This window comes from Balaenoptera ricei, chromosome 1, assembly GCF_028023285.1.
Source record: "Balaenoptera ricei isolate mBalRic1 chromosome 1, mBalRic1.hap2, whole genome shotgun sequence".
NCBI lineage: Eukaryota > Metazoa > Chordata > Mammalia > Artiodactyla > Balaenopteridae > Balaenoptera > Balaenoptera ricei.
The window spans coordinates 49,887,802-49,906,156 of record NC_082639.1 but is presented as its reverse complement, the minus strand read 5'-3'; the positions used below and the strand labels follow the sequence as shown (position 1 = coordinate 49,906,156).

Genomic DNA, 18,355 nt, shown 5'->3' with positions numbered 1-18,355 from the left:
CTTAGAATGCCTACTCTGTTACAGGCATGCCAGTTACCACTGGGACCGGTCATTGGAAAAGCCCTTTGGCAACAGGAAAAGCACCGTCAGGGTGACCTAAGGATGACGCATTATTCAGTTTCTGAGCACTGGATCTCCTTCTTTACAAAACTTTCTCTCCATCTTCTGCCATCACATTCATAGTACAGCTCATCTTATGGCTTGAGCACAAAGGTGAGATGGGACAAACTCACAACAGTGTGGGAAGTGAACTCATTCCATTAACTGATTGGTTCATTCATCAGTTCAATATTTATTGCACACCTTATGTGTGTCAGACATCATGTTGAATGTTGGTAGTATATGGACTAGTGCAAAGACTAGCAGATACAGTCTTTGTCCTTAATGAATTCACTGTCCAGCAGTGGAGGCAAGTGAATGAACAGCTACAATAATGTGAGTGATAGATGGTAAGGTAGAAGAATACATACGCCAATATCTAATTTCTTGAGGAGCCATAAATTCTGAGAGAAATGGTGCTTGTCTTTCACAGTTCCTAACAACATGATCTGTAGAGGGTGAGTACTCATAAAGAGTCAAAAGGCCTAGATTCTGGTCCCAGTTCTGTCTCTGACTAGTTGTCTATCCTTTATGTTAGTCATTTCAGCTTTCTGAGCCTCAGTTTCCTCATCTGTAATGTGTGACTGATAATACTAGTCTTGTTTACCTCACTGGGTTATTGTGAAGATCAACGGTCATGAGAGTGATTTTTAAATTAATTGTAAAGATCTCTATGAAATAAAATATGCAATCATAAGTTACATTCTTAAATGTTCTTTTGAATTTTAAAACAGATGTTGTTCAGCACTTCAATAAGTGCTGAATAATCCTTCTCTTAAAAAAAAAAAAGGAAAGGAAGGAAGGAAGGAAGAAAGAAAAAAAAAAAAAAACCAGCAGGTAAGGGTCACTGTTGCCACCTTCACAGTTCAAAGTAGGTCTGACTTGATCTTTTCAGCACACTAGAGATTTACTATTATCCCCGTTTTACAAATTAGAGAAGTGAGGCGCCAAAGAATTTATGCAAGAGCACGGTCTCTTCAAAACCCAAGCCTGGGCTACTTGCCAAGGTCTTTACAAGTCAACAAAAGTCAAAAGGACCAAGGCGCAGGGCTCCGAAACATCTTTTCCTCTGAAAGCCCCGCTTCCTGTACACGGGAAAGGCTGGCCGAGGCTTCGACTCCGCCCCGTGACGCATAGGACCCCGCCTTCAGGCCCTCCACCTCTCGCGGGATCTCTCGAGAGGACGGCAGGGGTCAGGTCCCATCATGGCGGCTGAAGAGGCGGATGTGGATATCGAAGGGGACGTGGTGCCAGCGGCGGCACCGTCTGGGTGAGGCGTAGAGACTGGGTCTTGCAGAGACAAGGAGGGGCGCAGATGTGAGGAGGGTATCCTAGAAAGGCTGCGGTTCCGGCAGGGGCCAGGGGAGCGGAAGACCATCCGCTGGGCCAGGGTCTCCTAGCGGCCAGGGAGACGCCTCGCCCATCCCGCCTGCGGGCTCCTCCTGAGCCCAGGGGGCGGGTACCGGAGGCTAGTGACCGACGGCCCTTTCACCTTTTACCGGGGATGCTGTGAGGGCGCGGCCGCGCCTAGCACGTTGTCCACTCTTCAGCAATTAGATTCCTTTTTCCATTACTGCCACCTCAGAATCCGCCCCCTTGCCACCGCCCAACAATAACTAGAACAAGGGCGGCCCCTGGACAGTACCCGAGCTTAGGAGTCTTGTTCCATCGCTTGCAGGCCCTGTGACCTTGGGCGTGTCGTTTTATCCCTAGCGGCCACCGGTTTCCTTTTCCATGTAGGGATAGTTATGAAAAACTTCCCGAGAAGCAGCGTGACTTGAAGGAAAGGGGCTGGACTTTAGAGTTGGACAGCTCTGGGTTGACCCTGCCGGTTACTAGCAGTGTGACCTTGCGCCTTAGCTCATGTGTTAGCTGACAATCATGTTATGTACCTCATACGGTTATTGTGAAGATCAAATGAAATAATTATGGGATGTGCTCTAGCATAAGGTAGGTGCTCTGTAAATGTTGTGTTCTTTACCATCCCACCAGGGCTAGTATTTTGAGGACCCAGTGAGGGGGTCATAACTTATTTAGTACCAATTCCTGCAGAGCAGGCCAGTGTGATTTTAAACAGCATCCTCCAGCTTGAGACATCTAGCTCTTTGACTCCTTGCTTGCAGAGAGAGAAGTTGATACATGCCATTTTAAAAATGTGCTTTCAGAATCTTCTTTTAGTAATGGAAGAGGCCTAGACTGGTCAGGAATCAGAAGACCTCAATTCTAAACTCAGCCATCTATGTTGCTTGTAACTATGAGCAACTTCATTAGAAGTCTCTAGGTTGAACCATGTAAAACTGCCAATCTTAGACCATTTTTGACCTATAAAATAGCAATTTCACATGGTCCAACCTGATAATAGCACCCCTGTAAATTGTGGAGAATGGTGCTCATGAGGCACCAAGATAGTGGGTTTAAAGTTCTCCTGAACTCTAAACCACTATAAAAATGAGGAGTGACTAAGTTCGTTTAGTCATTCTCCCTCAAATCTTTAGGCAAAGCAGTCCGAGTCTGTACAAACGAGTAGGAAGCCTTTAATAACAATCATTGTTCACATTTGTGTAGATCAAGTTAATATTGATCAAGTGCTTTTGCATGCATGATTTGATTTACTTTTCACAATAAGTCGGTGAAATAAATGGGAGGGATTCTTTTTTTTTTTAACATCTTTATTGGAGTATAATTGCTTTACAATGGTGTGTTAGTTTCTGCTTTATAACAAAGTGAATCAGTTATACATATACATATGTTCCCGTATCTCTTCCCTCTTGCATCTCCCTCCCACCCTCCCTATCCCACCCCTCTAGGTGGTCACAAAGCACCGAGCTGATCTCCCTGTGCTATGTGGCTGCTTCCCACTAGCTATCTATTTTATGTTTGGTAGTGTATATATATGTCCATGCCACTCTCTCACTTTGTCACAGCTTACCCTTCCCCCTCCCCATATCCTCAAGTCCATTCTCTAGTAGGTCTGTGTCTTTATTCCCATCTTACCCCTAGGTTCTTCATGACCTTTTTTTTTTTTTGCTTAGATTCCATATATATGCGTTAGCATACAGTATTTGTTTTTCTCTTTCTGACTTACTTCACTCTGTATGACAGACTCTAGGTCCATCCACCTCACTACAAATAACTCAGTTTTGTTTCTTTTTATGGCTGAGTAATATTCCATTGTATATATGTGCCACATCTTCTTTATCCATTCATCTGTTGATGGACACTTAGGTTGCTTCCATGTCCTGGCTATTGTAAATAGAGCTGTAATGAACATTTTGGTACCTGACTCTTTTTGAATTATGGTTTTCTCAGGGTATATGCCCAGTAGTGGGTTTGCTGGGTCGTATGGTAATTCTGTTTTTAGTTTTTTAAGGAACGGGAGGGATTCTTATCTGCAGTCCAGAGAGAAATGAGTTGGCCTTGGAAACACTAAAGATCATCTGAGAGCATTGGCTTTACCCCTTTCCATGGGTTCTTCTTCTTTATTTTCTGATTGTGTTTTATTTCTCTTTTTCCTTTTTCTTTCCTTTCTTTTTTTTTTTTTTTTTTTTTTTTTAAAGATTTATTTATTTAATTGATTGATTGGTTGCTATGTTGGGTTTTCGTTTCTGTGCTAGGGCTTTCTCTAGTTGTGGCGAGCGGGGGGCCACTCTTCATCGCGGTGCGCCACTCTTCATCGCGGTGCGCCACTCTTCATCGCGGTGCGCGGGCCTCTCACTATCGCGGCCTCTCTTGCTGCGGGGCACAGGCTCCAGACGCGCAGGCTCAGCAATTGTGGCTCACGGGCCCAGTCGCTCCGCGGCATGTGGGATCCTCCCAGACCAGGGCTCGAACCCGTGTCCTCCGCATCCGCAGGCAGACTCTCAACCACTGCGCCACCAGGGAAGCCCTTTCCTTTCTTATTATTCTGCTGAGCCTTAAGTCTGCTGGTGGCACCTGTAATCATATTAGTCTCAGGCAACCAGTAACAGATTATTGGTTCCTGATGGTCAGAGCCATTGCCTTACACAATTCCACAGATCATCATTAACATTATATTCTGGTGAAAGTTGCTCCTTGGTGTTGGGGGCTCTGATCACATGGCATTTGGTGTGAGTGAACACTTAGTTGCCCCTCTGAATTGTGTAGTTACAGCTGATTATAACATCTGTGGAACCCTGGAGGATTAATTGAAAACACACTTTTAAGTCCTTGCTAAGTGCTGGCTACCAAAGTTAGAAGATGGTGTTGAAATGTTTTGGTTTCCCTTCTTTGTCATCCTCCATTTCTTCTGCTTATTCTTTAAATCATAACGTTCCAGGGGATTTTTGTCATAAGACTTCTCTCTAACCACACAGTGCAGCTCTCAAGACTTAAATTTCTGTTAAGTTGGACCATATGAAATTTTCCCAACGTTCCACCATTTTTGATTTACAAAAACAACAGTTTCTTAAATTCCACCCAGTACATGCTGATGTTTCCCAAATCTCTTCCCTGAGCTTCAGATCCATTTATCCAATTCTCTGAATCTGTTTGCCCTTGGACTTTCCACAAGCACCTCAGCTTCACTTCATAGAAACTTTCCTTACCCAACCTGCCTCTCCAAGTTCCCCAGTTCAATGAGTGGCACCATCCACCCAGTCATGCAAGGCCCAGACCTAGATTTTATCCCTTTTCCTTACCTCTCTCCTTCTGTCAGAGTCTGTTGATTCCGAGTATCCTCTCAAATGTGTTCACTTCTTCCTATTCACACTGTTTGTTCTTTAGGTCTAAGTTACTGTCACCTCTCTCTAGTATCTGTATAATCACTCCGTCTTAACCACTTCTTGTCTCTTTGACTCCCTTCTAGTCTTTTCTGAAGTTAGAGCAGTCTTTTCTTACATCCAGATCTGATCATGTTATTCCCTTCAGTCCTCAGTTAGCTTTATGATAAAATCTTTATTCCTTAACTCCTAGAGACCTGTGTGATCCATGCCCCACCTATCTCGTTCATTCAGTCATTCAGCGAATATTGATTAGCTTTTATATGCCAAGCCCTGGGTATATAGCAGTCATCCAAACTAAGTCCTTGCTCTCTTAGAACCAACATTCTTATTGGATGAGACAGACAGTAAATCTTATATATATGCCAGATGGAGATAAACCTGTAGATAGGTTTTTGCAGTCTAAGAGGTACAAATTCTTTCCACTAGACTGAGAAAAGTCAGTAACTAGGAAACCTTATAACCTCAAAATGTACAGAAGCAAATATTAAATTTAATTATATCACAGATTGGGCCTCCTCAAACTTAACTATTCAGGCTTTTTCCATATGAAGTGAACAGTGTGACTTTAGAAACTTCTAATTAGTGAAAAGAGTGAGAATTAAAGTTTAATCCCCCATGGACATAGAAAAGCCCCCAAGTAACCCAAGTTAATTTTTTTTTATGTGAGTTGTTACTAAAGCATCACATTTCTTATCTCTTCAGTGTACTGTCCTCCTTTGAGTATTTTCTTTTGGTTCTTCTATCTGTTCTTGCTTTTTCTTCATTTTGAGGGTGGTACTGTTGATGGGTGGCTTTTATGCTTCAGATATAACTAAAAGAATTAATTGTAAAGTTGAATTCCTGTATACACATGCATATTCATCAAAAGAAATCTGAAGTGTTGGTTCATAGCCACAGAATATGTTGTGGTTGCTGTTTGGAGGTATTTTTTCCCTCATGAAGTTGTTTATTGGGAGAAGGAGAAGTCTGATATTTAGCAATTGAAATAGGGTGGCTTAAAGCCACTATATATTTCACAGGCCAAAGGTAGAGCAGGCATCTGCAATGTTAAATCTGTTAAGGGGGGAAAGGAACTAAATATTTGCTTAACATCTGAAACCTTCCCATCACTGTGCTCTGTAAATTATGTTCATTAACTGGTATAATCTCACTTTCATACCCATTTTCTTAATTATTACAGAAGTGATGAAAATACAGCATCTGTTTTACAAGACCACTATCTTGACTCATCGTGGAGAACTGAGAATGGTCTTATTGTAAGTATTTTATGGGAATATCAGGTGCATTAAGCTATTACTCAGTACCCAGAGTACCTCTTTTTTTTTTTTTTTTTAAACTTGGTGCTAATTCTCAGCAGTCACAGAGGTAATATATTGAAACCTTTTTCTTAACTTAAAAATAGGAGGAATTTATTCTTTCTTCTTTTGACTTTGTAAAAATGGCCTTTTGGGAATCAACTTAGGAGCCAGTTAGATTTAGGTATGAATCAGTGCTCTACCACTTATCAGATTTGTGAACCTTAGTTTCTTCATCTAAAAAATCGAGATCGTTGCATGCTTCGTTTCTTCATTTAACAGTTATTTGTCAAGTACTTATTGTGTGCCAGACACTAGGCCAAGTTTGGGGGATACACCTGTAATCAAGACAGATATGGTCCTGCTCTCAAGGAGCTTATATTCTAAAGGGGAGTCAGGTGGTAAACAAGTAGACTAATTATAGATCATGAAGGACATAAGCAAGATGCTGACCTGAGAGTTACAAGGTGGGGAACCTACTTTAGATGAAGTTGGTGAGGGAGACTGAGGAGGTGACATTTAAGTTGAAAACAGGAGTAGATACGTGAAGAGTTGATGAAAAATATTCTAGGCAGAAAGAGTAGCAGCACAAAGGCTCTGGTTGAAACCCAGTGTCTAGAATATAGTGGGAAAGGGGAGGGGATGACAGCTGTGACAAGGTTGGAAAGGCAAATGAGGGGAATCAAAGAGACTAGTTAGGAAACATTTGTAGGAATCTAAGCGCGATTTGGTGGTGGCTTGGCCTAAGGTTGTGGTAGAAGTTGACAGATTTGAATTATGTTTTGGAGGTAGAAATGCTTGGTATATTGGGTGTGGGGATTGAGGAAAAAGGAAAGAATCCAGGATGATTCCTGGGTTTCTAGCTGGAATAGCTTGGTGACTAGTAGTACTGTTTACAAAATTGGGAAGGCAGGGGGAGAAGCAGGTGAATGTATGTTATGGTGAGTTTTATTTTGAATATGTTAAGTTTAAGAAGCCTATTAGAGGGGCTTCCCTGGTGGCACAGTGGTTAAGAATCTGCCTGCCAATGCAGGGGACACGGGTTCGAGCCCTGGTCCAGGAAGATCCCACATGCTGGGGAGCAGCTAAGCCCATGCACCACAACTACTGAGCCTGCGCTCTAGAGCCCATGAGCCACAACTGCTGAGCCCACGTGCCACAATTACTGAAGCCCATGCGCCTAGAGCCTGTGTTCTGCAACAAGAGAAGCCACTGCAGTGAGAAGCCCACACACCGCAATGAAGACCTAACACAGCCAAAACTTTAAAAATTAAATAAATAAATTTATTTTTAAAAAAAGAAGCCTATTAGAGATCCAAGTGGAAATTTTGAGTGGGCAGTTAGTTATAACAGTCTAAATAGAGCTTGGAGAAGAGACCTGGGCTGAAAATTTTTAAGTTTTGAGAATTAAAAAGGAGTATGATTATTTAAGGAGAGATTGTGGCTTAAGGGAAAAAAAGAATTGTGAGTTTTGGAAATAGGTGAAGTATCTAGCAAAATGCCTAATACCTAATAGTTCCTCGTACAGGATAGCCATTATTACTTTATCATATTACTTTATCTCTTCTCTCCTGCTTGAAATGTCAGCGAGTGCCTCTATGGATGCGTCTGTGAAGAAGTAATGCCTGTCTCATAGCATTATTGTGGGAATCAAAGATATGTCTGTGTGCTCAGTAAATGGTAGCTTTATTATTTGTAATCATTGTATTGTGTATTTTTATTTAACAAAACAAGATAATTTCAAAAAGCAGTAAATAAAGAAATTTATTCTTCCCTTTTTTAATAGCCTTGGACTCTGGATAGCACCATCAGTGAAGAGAACAGAGCTGTCATTGAGAAAATGTTGTTGGAAGAAGAGTATCCTTTAACGATTATGAGGAAAGTAAAGATTTCAGGGTTAAAAATCCATAAATGCAAAACTTACAGAAGAGACCACTGTTAGTTACTAGATAGTATGTAACTGCTAGTATATAATGTGTTACCTACCTATTCTGTTTTACCGCTAAGTCTGAGATCTGACTCAATATTTTTGAGTTTCTGTTGTCAACCAACTCTTTATACTATCTTAATATTGAGTAGAAATTATAGAGTGTTTCATTTTTTAATTTTTCTTGGCCACGCCACGCGGCATGTGGGATCTTAGTTCCCCGACCAGGGATCAAACCTGTGCCCCCTGCAGCGGAAGCGTGGAGTCCTAACCACTGGACCACCAGGGAATTCCCTGTAGAGTGTTTTAAATCAGCTAGAATCTTTAGTTGAAGTCCAAATCATTCAGTCTAAACCTCCATTTTCAGTTATATGAGATGTTAATTTGTCCAAGGACATAGAATTAAAATACGTAAAAGTTCTCACTTCCTGCTCTACCAATTTACAGGTGTTAATGGGAGCAAGCCAAGTAAAAAGCATAAACCTAGAATGAAGATTTTTTTCCACCAGAAATTGTAGGTCCTTATTCACAGTTCAGCCACTGGCTTCTTGTCCTTATTTCTTTCATCTATTTGTGATGTTTGCAACTTAACTTTTTTGGGACTCCATTTTTTTATATATAAAATGAAAGGATTGAACAAAAAGATTTCTGGTTTATAAAGATTATTGATACTACTCTAATAAATAGTGCGTGGTTTATTTTCAACTCACCTGTGTTTCATGGATTTTTATCTCCTCTTTAAGCCAGAATATCTGTTCTTTTTATTCCCAGTTATTGCTACGTCGTTTTCAGGGTGTCTTTGTACCTTTAATTATCATAGGTTAACCCTTTTTAGGCTTTCTTACTCTCTAACTCTCCCCAAACATTACAGTTACAGCCTAGATCATTGCTTTTCAGTAGAAAAATAGTGCAAGTCACATATCATTTACAGTTTCTAGTAGCCACATAATTGTAATAACATTTTATTTAACCCAGTGTATTTAAAATATTGTTTCAACATTTAATCACTATATAAACATTATTGAGATGTTTTGCATTCTTTGTTTTATACTCTTTGAAACCCAGTGTGTATTTTGTACTTACAGTACATCTCAGTTTGTACTAACCACATTTCAAGTACTCAGTAGCTACGCATGTGGCTATTGGCTAATATGTTGAACAGTGCCATTCTAGATTAATGAATATTTAAGTAGTCACTGGTTCACTTCCAGATTTGGAAACAAAATAATGAGAGTAAAAGCTATGTGAGCTCTTGTAGGACAGGGGTAATGTTTTCTCTCTTTGTCCTCAGCACCTAGTACCTAGCATAGTGCCTCATGTACACAATACATGTACACAAAATACAATATTTGTTAAGTGAAGAATATCTCAGACTAATCTAAAGTATTACAGTATAGGGTAAGTTTAAAAAGTCTGAGAGGGAGACTGTCTGGTAAATTTGACCCAAGCGTTTGTTATTTTTATTAAGATAGAGCAACCCTAAACTCTTCTCTGTTACTTTCAGAAATATGAAAGCAAATACTCCTAAATTACCCTGGACAACCAATCAGATTCATCTGTTACATTCTCCATGTGTTTTAGAAAAAAAGATTTAAATAAAACATTGAGGATATATCTTCTCTTAGCCACTAAATAAGATAAAAGAAACTAACATTTATGTAGCACACGTTTTGTGCAGGTACTGTGTTATGTGTGACTTCACATGTAATATTTAATCCATATAACAACCCTGTGAGGTATAAACATTTTTGTCATAATTTTTGCAGACCTGGTTTAGCTAGAATTCAAGTGTGACTTTCACAAGTATGTGAGTGCCTACTTTAAGTTGCATAAAAATTATAGGACTTTATTATTTTTTTAAAAGTTCCTTAATAATTACACAGGTATTATTTATCCAAAAAGTCACTTCCAGGAAAATTCTGGCTTGATCAAAAGGAAGATGATAAAAAATACATGAAGAGGTAAAGTCAATTTATAATACTTTTAAAAGTCTGAATTGTATTTTTAAAAACTTCTTCACAAGCTTCCTTATTTTCTTTTTTCATGTGATGCAGTCTGCAGAAACCAGCAAAAATCATGTATGTACTTATGTTTTATATTTTAATATCTTTTTGATTAGTTAAAAATTATGGAAAAATTAAACAAAAAGTTACAGCTGGCCTGTGGAAAAGCCCTCTTGACCTTGGGTTATACAAAAATATAAAGTCAAAATTTCTTGTACAGGTGTTGGAATGTCACAAGATAATTTTATTATGTTATTTATTTGTCGGAATTTTTTTCGGGCCCTACAAAAAGGTGGTTTTCTAGGGATTTGTGGGGAACATTTTTATAAAGCTGCCCTTTAATATGTTAGGAATTGACTTGATTTCTGTTGCCCTGTCATTGAGTTTTCAGTCGTTTCAAACAAAAATTTAATTTGAATTTGTGGCTTTCAAAAATTATCTAGAGAAATTAAGTATTAACTGTTTTATAAACGTCCTTTCCCTACAATTGAAGAAAGTTTGATGTTATTTAGTATTTCTAAACTTTCATGTTTATAATCCCTTAGAGGGTAGATTTCCAATTACCAACAGTTTGAGCCCTGAGCAGACTTTGGCTTTTGCATTTTGCTGAACAAACAGAAACCAAATGAAGTCAATGAAAAGATTAATGGTTTGCTTGAATTAAATTAGTGAGTTTCATCACTATTTTATTTTTAATTTCTTAATGTCCTGCATTTCAAAATCAATAAATGTAATGTCATAGTATTTTTACCTGTTTTCTGGCTTGATAGTTACATAGATTTACATAGAAGAATAAGAGAGGTGATATTTCTGGAGCCAATTTAAACTCTGACATGCCAATTAGCAAGCCAACTTAAACTATGGATTTGGAAATATATTAACATCTGCTGCTTTGTGTCCAGTCTGAGGAAGCCTATTTGTTATCACATTGACTTCCTTTGATGTCTTTTAGTATTATCTTCACTCAGACCCAAGGATTATGTTTTTGGGGCTCCTATCATCCTGAGCTAGAGAAGTATACGAGACAGGGCAGATCTGTTCCCCCAGGTGGAGACTGCAGCCTTCTTCTTCTCTTTTTAATTCTTAGACTCAGAGTATTAAATTTAGCCCATGGCTATGTATAACCTTTAGCTGCATAAATATGGAATGTTCCATTTCAGAAATTTTTTTTGCAATTCCTCTTTTTCCCCTCAGGGTACACTCTCCTACAAAACCAGCCAGTTACTCAGTAAAGTGGACAATAGAAGAAAAAGAGCTGTTTGAACAAGGGCTGGTAAATAGAGCAATTTTTAATTTATAGTAAAATAATTCTAGAAGCAAATATTGATAGAATTATAAGGTTAAATTAATTTATAGAGACTGGAAATTTCTTTTTAATTACAGTGATCATATCTATAGTTTTTCTGTAGTTAGAGTGATGTTTGTAGTGTAGCATAAGAGAATTCCTTTTAACTCATACCTAAGTTACTAAAATATTAAAATAGATTTGGATCAATATTGATTTTCACCCCTTTTTTGTATTAATAAAATCCAAGAAATTGTACTGTATCTGCATACATGACACCAACTACCTGGATTAAAAGGAAAAATTATTTGGTTACCTGATCTTTTCTCTAGGGATAAAACATGTATATTTGGAACCGTCTGGGTGATCAGCTGAGTTTTTTTTTAATTCAGATATTTGGCATTGTGCACACAGTCTAAATATTTTAGTGGATGTAATTAAAGACCAGAAACATGCCTTTTGCATGAATGTTTCACTGAGATCTATTTAAATGTCCATAAGTTGCATAATGGAAAAAAATATGTGCACAAGTTTCTAATTATGAGAAAACTCCATAATATAATGAAGCTTAACAAAACATGCAGGAATTTTTTTAACTGTCAATAGTAGATTATATCTTTTTCTTACGTGTTACCAGTATTGTACTAATTAATTTTGAAATTATATATATTTATATATTACATATATAGAATATTTATGTAATATTATGTAGGATTCATGAATGCAAATTGAAACATCATTGTTAATATTTCTGCAGATGACAGGAAATAAAATGTGTTTATATTTTTATAGTTAACATCACCATGACATCTATGTTCTGTGATGTTTTATATAAATACATAAACTATTTTGAGGGTTTTATCTCCTGAGATTTTTCTCCTGTACTGTTGATGTTTTTTATATTGGTATTTTAGTCTGTTGCATGATTATCATTTATATAATCTAATTAACCAGTCGTTTATTTAAGATTGCTGACAACTTTGCTGTTTTGTTCATTACCAAAGATCAGAACACACACACACACACACACACACACACCCACACACACACACGGGTTGTGAATTTTTAGGTTATTGTTGACTTTGGTGGTAGTTATAAAGGCTATATCTGCATGGTTCAAAATTCAAATAGTACGTGAAGTTGTAGGGTAAGTCTCCCTCTGACTCCTGTCTCAACCTTTAGTTCTCTTTGCCTCAGGTAACCATTGTCATCTGTTCTTGTATATCCTTCCAGAGATACTTTGTCCCTGTAAAAGCAAGTGTCTATTTATTTAGGTACATATGTAGATATCTATATCTTTATCTACCTATCTATCTATATACATAGATATTTTAAACCTAGAATATTTTACCACAAAAATACATGGAACCATTGGTTGTATTCCCAGCTTTTTAACCTATTAGTATCATTTGTTTATAGACTGAATTCTGTCAGGCTTGAGAGAAGGAAATTATGTGGTACTGAATGATGAAAGATTTTTCCTTCTCTGTCTTGTCCCTTTGCTCTGTTTTTAAATTGGTAACTGTTTTCTTTGCTCCTCTTGTTAGTGTCCCCTCTCCAATTTTCATAGTGTCCAAGCCCCTGCAATCCTAACTAGTCAGACTTTATCCAGATCCTTCCTATTTCCAAAAGTGATCCATGCTACCAAGTTACCTATTTGCCTTCATCACGCAATACAGATAACTAAATCTTCAGTAAGTTGATCTCAGTTAGGTATTAGTTAAGAAAAATCTTAATTAATTTATACTTAGTAATCCTTTTCTCAGAAGTACTTTCAGTTTTAAGAAATTGTCCATATGTCAGATTTTCTAATGAATACCAGAAATAAGTGTATAAATTAAGGTTTATCATTTAGGTCAGAACTTTGAAGACGATTTATTGCCATAAGTCATGACTGTCTGACCTGTAAATCTGACCCTGGAATCAGCTTCTCTGAATTGTTGTGGGTTTTTTTTTTTTTCTTTAAATAGTTTTAAGAATTCTAAAAAAGGATTGTTGAGCTACTTTGGGAAGTAGAGAATATCTTGTGTTGGAGATAATGTAAAGGAGATTTATGTATCAAATGATAGGCTTGATACCTAAAAATCCTGTCTCGCTTTAAAATTACAATGTGTTCCTGCCTGTGCTGCAGAACACACCAGAGCTCCCTCAGGTTCTCAGCTTTTCCCTGCACAGCTTCAGTGTAAGTAGGTATACAGCCTTTGACAGTGGAGGGATGTAGGGTGATGTTGGTTGCAGGTCGCTTCATTTGTGATTCACTCTTGTAAGTCAGTTTACTGTGATATCTGTATAGTGTAAAAGTATCTGCTATGGAACATGTAATAGGTATTGTAACAGATGGAATCTGGGTAAAAAAAAATATTTTGAAATTAGTGTCAGAACATATTCAGTTGATTCTATATTTGGAAAATATAACCTGCCTCCATTTCAGGCACTTTTTTTTAAGTTATCTTAAATTTGGAACATCATAATGTACACTACTAATACATACTGTTAGGAATACATAGAAGTGATGGGTCTTCATTTAGGTAGCTATAAAAAGAAAACAAATTTCTAAATCATCTTGGTCTGTTTTCAGAAGTCAAGATTTGAAAAGAAGAATGTGGGCTTTGATTTTAGGAGTCTTAACTATATATTGTATGTGAGGCTTCATTGTGTGCTTTAGAAAATAAATAAAGATAGGTTTTTTTTTAGTATGACAGTAGTTTGGAATATTAAGCTAATCAAAAGCTATTTCTTTTCCATTTTGATAACATAGGCTAAATTTGGCCGAAGGTGGACCAAAATTGCAAAGCTAATTGGAAGTCGCACTGTTTTACAAGTGAAGAGTTATGCCAGACAGTACTTTAAAAATAAGGTAAGCAGAATATAAACACCCTAGTGATAATATTTAAAATAAACAAAATTAATAAGCAGAAATACTTCTTTAATTCAGGCATTAAAGTCTTAACGTTCAAAATTTTTATAGTGAAAGTATTTTATACCCATAAAGTACCCTATAAATGTTTGTCTTCAAAAATCTCAAAGCATATATTCAATGTATTGAGCATTGCTATTAAATAGGTATTATTATTTTACTCCACTTAATTTCATGCAGTTAAATAGGACAAAATATTAATTGTTCAAAAACATCCTATAAAGCAAATAATATTCCAAAGGGAAAACCTTAGAGGTCATTGTTTCCTGGAAATTTAAATTTCTTTTTAACTATTTGCATTAAACTTTTTTTTTTGTTTTTTTGGTTTTTTTAATTAATTAATTTATTTATTTATTTTGGCTGTGTTGGGTCTTCATTTCTGTGCAAGGGCTTTCCCTGGTTGCGGCGAGCGGGGGCCACTCTTCATCGTGGTGCACGTGCCTCTCACTGTCGCGGCCTCTCTTGTTGCGGAGCACAGGCTGCAGATGCGCAGGCTCAGTAACTGTGGCTCACGGGCCCAGTTGCTCCGCGGCATGTGGGATCTTCCCAGACCAGGGCTCGAACCCGTGTCCCCTGCATTGGCAGGCAGATTCTCAACCACTGCGCCACAGGGAAGCCCTTGCATTAAACTTTTAAGAATGATTAGAGCTTAAGGGCCCAAAATGCTAACATGATTCTAAAATCTTTTTAATAGCAATGAAACTTGTACAATTACTATGAAGAATTGTCTGAAAACTTTAATAAATTGCAGTGTTCAGAAATGTACAGTTATGGTCTAGTTCTTTAGTCTTTCAAGTAATTTGTGCTATATTCAACCATATAGTTTTGATACTTAGAATTTTTCTAATATGTTCTGCTTGAGTTCTCGAAACATAATTATACAGAATTTGAAAGTATCTTAAGTGAAATTTGATGTTTTAATGTAAATAGGGTTGGCCCTTAAGTGAAATTTGGTGTTTTCTTTTAATGTAAATAGGGTTGACCCTATTTACATTTTCTTTTAATGTAAATAGGGTTTGAACTGAGCAGGTCCACTTCTATGTGGATTTTTTTCAATAGTAAATACTATAGCACTGCACAATCTGCTGGTGCGGAATTGCAGCTGGGGAAGAACTGCAGATGGTGAGGAACCGCATATACGGAGGGCCAACTATAAGTTATATGCAGATTTTCAACTGTGTGGACAGTTGGCACCCCTGACCCCCTTGTTGTTCAAGGGTCAGCTGTAATGGGTTTTACCCTGTATACAAGATTTATCTAACTTAGTGTCATTTGGGCATAGGAAGTAAGTAATGGAATGGATTCATTGTAAATCAATCATCTACTACCTCTTTTAATCAGCAAAAGCATTTTCAAGACAGCCTGCTAAGGTTAAGGTATTATGGAACAGAATAAGCCTAATTTAGTTATTCTTACTCCCATGCTCCTCAGAGTAGAATGTGCGGGGCATCTTGTAGTGTCAGTTTTACTCAAAGGCTTGAGGTGAAAGGGTACATTTTAATATTAAAAGAAACATTAATATATAATGAAATACAATGCAAAATTTTATCTAAATTCTTAAGCTAAAAACTGGAGACTTCAAATAAATAGCAAGGTTGTTAATGGCTATTTCAGGCTAAATGTCCAAATCTCCTTTTCCCTCCTGCTACCTTCTCCTTCTCCTCTACATAGTAAGCCAGTTAACCTCAAATATGAGATCCTGGGAGTCTATTGTGATAAAAGATCTATAAATAATCTCTCTTTGGAAGCTGTCATCCCTTGGGTATATCAGTCGTACAAGATTTTTCAAAAACTATATGTAACAAAGGTTTTATTTCAAATCATATATACTCGTTGACATTTATTTTCTTTTCCTTATTGCATTACAAGATATTTATGTTTATAATAGCAGATATGATAGATAATTTCATGCCTTAAATTGGAGCTACATTAAATGAACCTGCAAAAACCAGTTTGTTTCTATTGTCTTTGTATTTAAATAAAAGATGATTTTAATGTACTAAGTGAAGATATGTGAGATAGACTCCTTTAACTAAAGGATTTTTTTTAGCATTATAAAAAATGATCAGCTGAGGTATCAGACATTCTGAGAAATAAGCCTTTACAAATATCTTAGAGAATACCTTGTATGACGGTTGTTTGCTTCATTCTGTATGGTTGATCTGAGCCAGATTCCTGTTTTAAACTTAATATTGAAAATTAAGTATTGAATAGTAGGTCATGATTATTTCATTAATAAAAATCACCAGACCATGAATGAGTCAAATATATTTATGGAAATTTGAAATGATGATCTTTTACATTTAAAATGCAGTTGTAAACCCTTCAAAGAAAAGCACAATAAAGATATAATATACCATTGACATGTACTCAGTTTAATAATTTTGTATCTATCCTATTTTTTTGTGCCAGTGATTACATTTTAAAATGCTAATATTATGGAGGCTTTATCTTGATTTTTAATAAGGTAAAATCAGATGGTCCAGAGAAGGAAACACCAAATCAGAAAAACAGCAGTGGTTTTCAGATGAAAAATGAAGATGAAGGCACAAAGGCATGGACACCATCAGGTTTAAGGGGTCGTGCTGATCCCAACTGGAATGCTGTAAAAATTGAAAAGTTATCTGATGATGAAGAAGTAGACATCACAGATGAGGCAGATGAGTTGACTTCTCAAGCTCCCCAAAAGAATCTTAGCAGTGATCTCTTATTAGATATCTCTAAAAATAAAAGTCATGAAACCAGTAAAGGAGAATTCATTGCTTCTGACAGCCAGGAAGATCCCATTTCTAAATCTTCCAAGGAGTATCTTCAGAATATAAAGCAAGATGAGATGGAAACACTTTCAAGCTCAGGAAATACATTTTGGACTGAAAATCACAACACCAGTGACCAAAAATCAGTTGAATTATATGATCAGAAATGTAATAAACTGATGAAAAACTGTAATAAGCATGATGGAAATGGAATAATAGATGATGCCAGGCAGTTACCTTCTCCAGAGCCTTGTGAAGTTCAGAAAGACTTGAGTGATAATGAATTGCTTTTTCATTCTTCCTGCCAAATGGAGGAGGAGAGCCATGAGGAAGAAGAGCTTAAGCCACCAGAACAAGAAATAGAAATTGATAGAAATATCATTCAAGAGGAAGAAAAACAAGCAATTCCTGAGTTTTTTGAGGGACGCCAAGCTAAAACACCAGAACGCTATTTGAAAATTAGGAATTATATTTTGGACCAGTGGTAAGGAAAAATTGTATTTTTGGTGCTGGTTTAAAACTTATGATACTCTATAGAGTATTTACTTAGGCCTATGCAGAATTTAGTATTTTATATTCCTAGTGTTCCAGAGAGCTTTAACATATTATATATTTCAATAGGCAAAACTTAAAATTTCTCATAATGAAATCTTTTGAAAGTTTTGGTAAATATTGTCATCTATAGCTATCTTAACCCATCTGTCTGTTCTTTAAGAGTCTGTGGTCCTAGAAGAAAAGGGATAGATGATTGCCTTAAGAAGCGGTTTCTTAGGACAATGTTAGGAAGATATAGAAAACACTAACTGCATGGGAAAAGGGGGAGAATGTCTTTCTTAGTTTATGATGTACTTTGAAGTACAAAGAGAGAAAACTTTGGTGACAAGATAGTATCATAAAATGTGGCTAGATTTCAGAAACCATTCTAAATAGCTGCCTTAAATGCTTTCAACTTTGAACTTGTGACATAATGTGTTAATAATTCCTTCATCAGGATACAGGAATTTTTTGATATATTAAGTTTACCCTCTAAATTTTCAGTGCCTTTTATTTGAATTATTTACTCAGGGATGGGGAACAAACCAAAAACTTCCCACCTTATTAGCTTAAGTGCTCTGAAAGTGATTTGCATTTTTCATAATAGTTTAATTAAGACATCATCAAACATGCATAATTTTTATTGCTTTAGGAGCTACAGAATTGTGTAGAGCCATCTTTACAGAGGGCTTCTGCTGTAACCTAGGAAGATTACCAAAGGAAAACAACCAGACTTACTAAATTAGTAACTTTCATTTTACCCACACAGTATTAAGTATTTTGACATCTAAAGATAG

General features: G+C 36.9%; 1 protein-coding gene across 4 annotated transcripts in view; it reads left to right on the top strand.

Annotated features, from left to right (window-relative positions):
• Window positions 1-1,282: 1,282 nt before the first annotated feature.
• The window catches only part of MYSM1 (Myb like, SWIRM and MPN domains 1), a 40,695-nt gene continuing 23,622 nt past the window's right edge, over window positions 1,283-18,355 (top strand). For all 4 annotated transcript variants that reach the window (XR_009503403.1, XM_059923680.1, XM_059923671.1 and 1 more), the window contains exons 1-8: window positions 1,283-1,369; window positions 6,022-6,097; window positions 7,923-7,993; window positions 9,947-10,024; window positions 10,118-10,141; window positions 11,261-11,339; window positions 14,110-14,208; window positions 16,736-17,508. Coding sequence is in view for 3 of the 4 variants with exons in the window: in XM_059923680.1 (XP_059779663.1) it covers window positions 1,305-1,369; window positions 6,022-6,097; window positions 7,923-7,993; window positions 9,947-10,024; window positions 10,118-10,141; window positions 11,261-11,339; window positions 14,110-14,208; window positions 16,736-17,508 (1,265 nt within the window). In the remaining variant the exon portion in view is untranslated. The remainder of the gene's footprint in view (window positions 1,370-6,021; window positions 6,098-7,922; window positions 7,994-9,946; window positions 10,025-10,117; window positions 10,142-11,260; window positions 11,340-14,109; window positions 14,209-16,735; window positions 17,509-18,355) is intronic.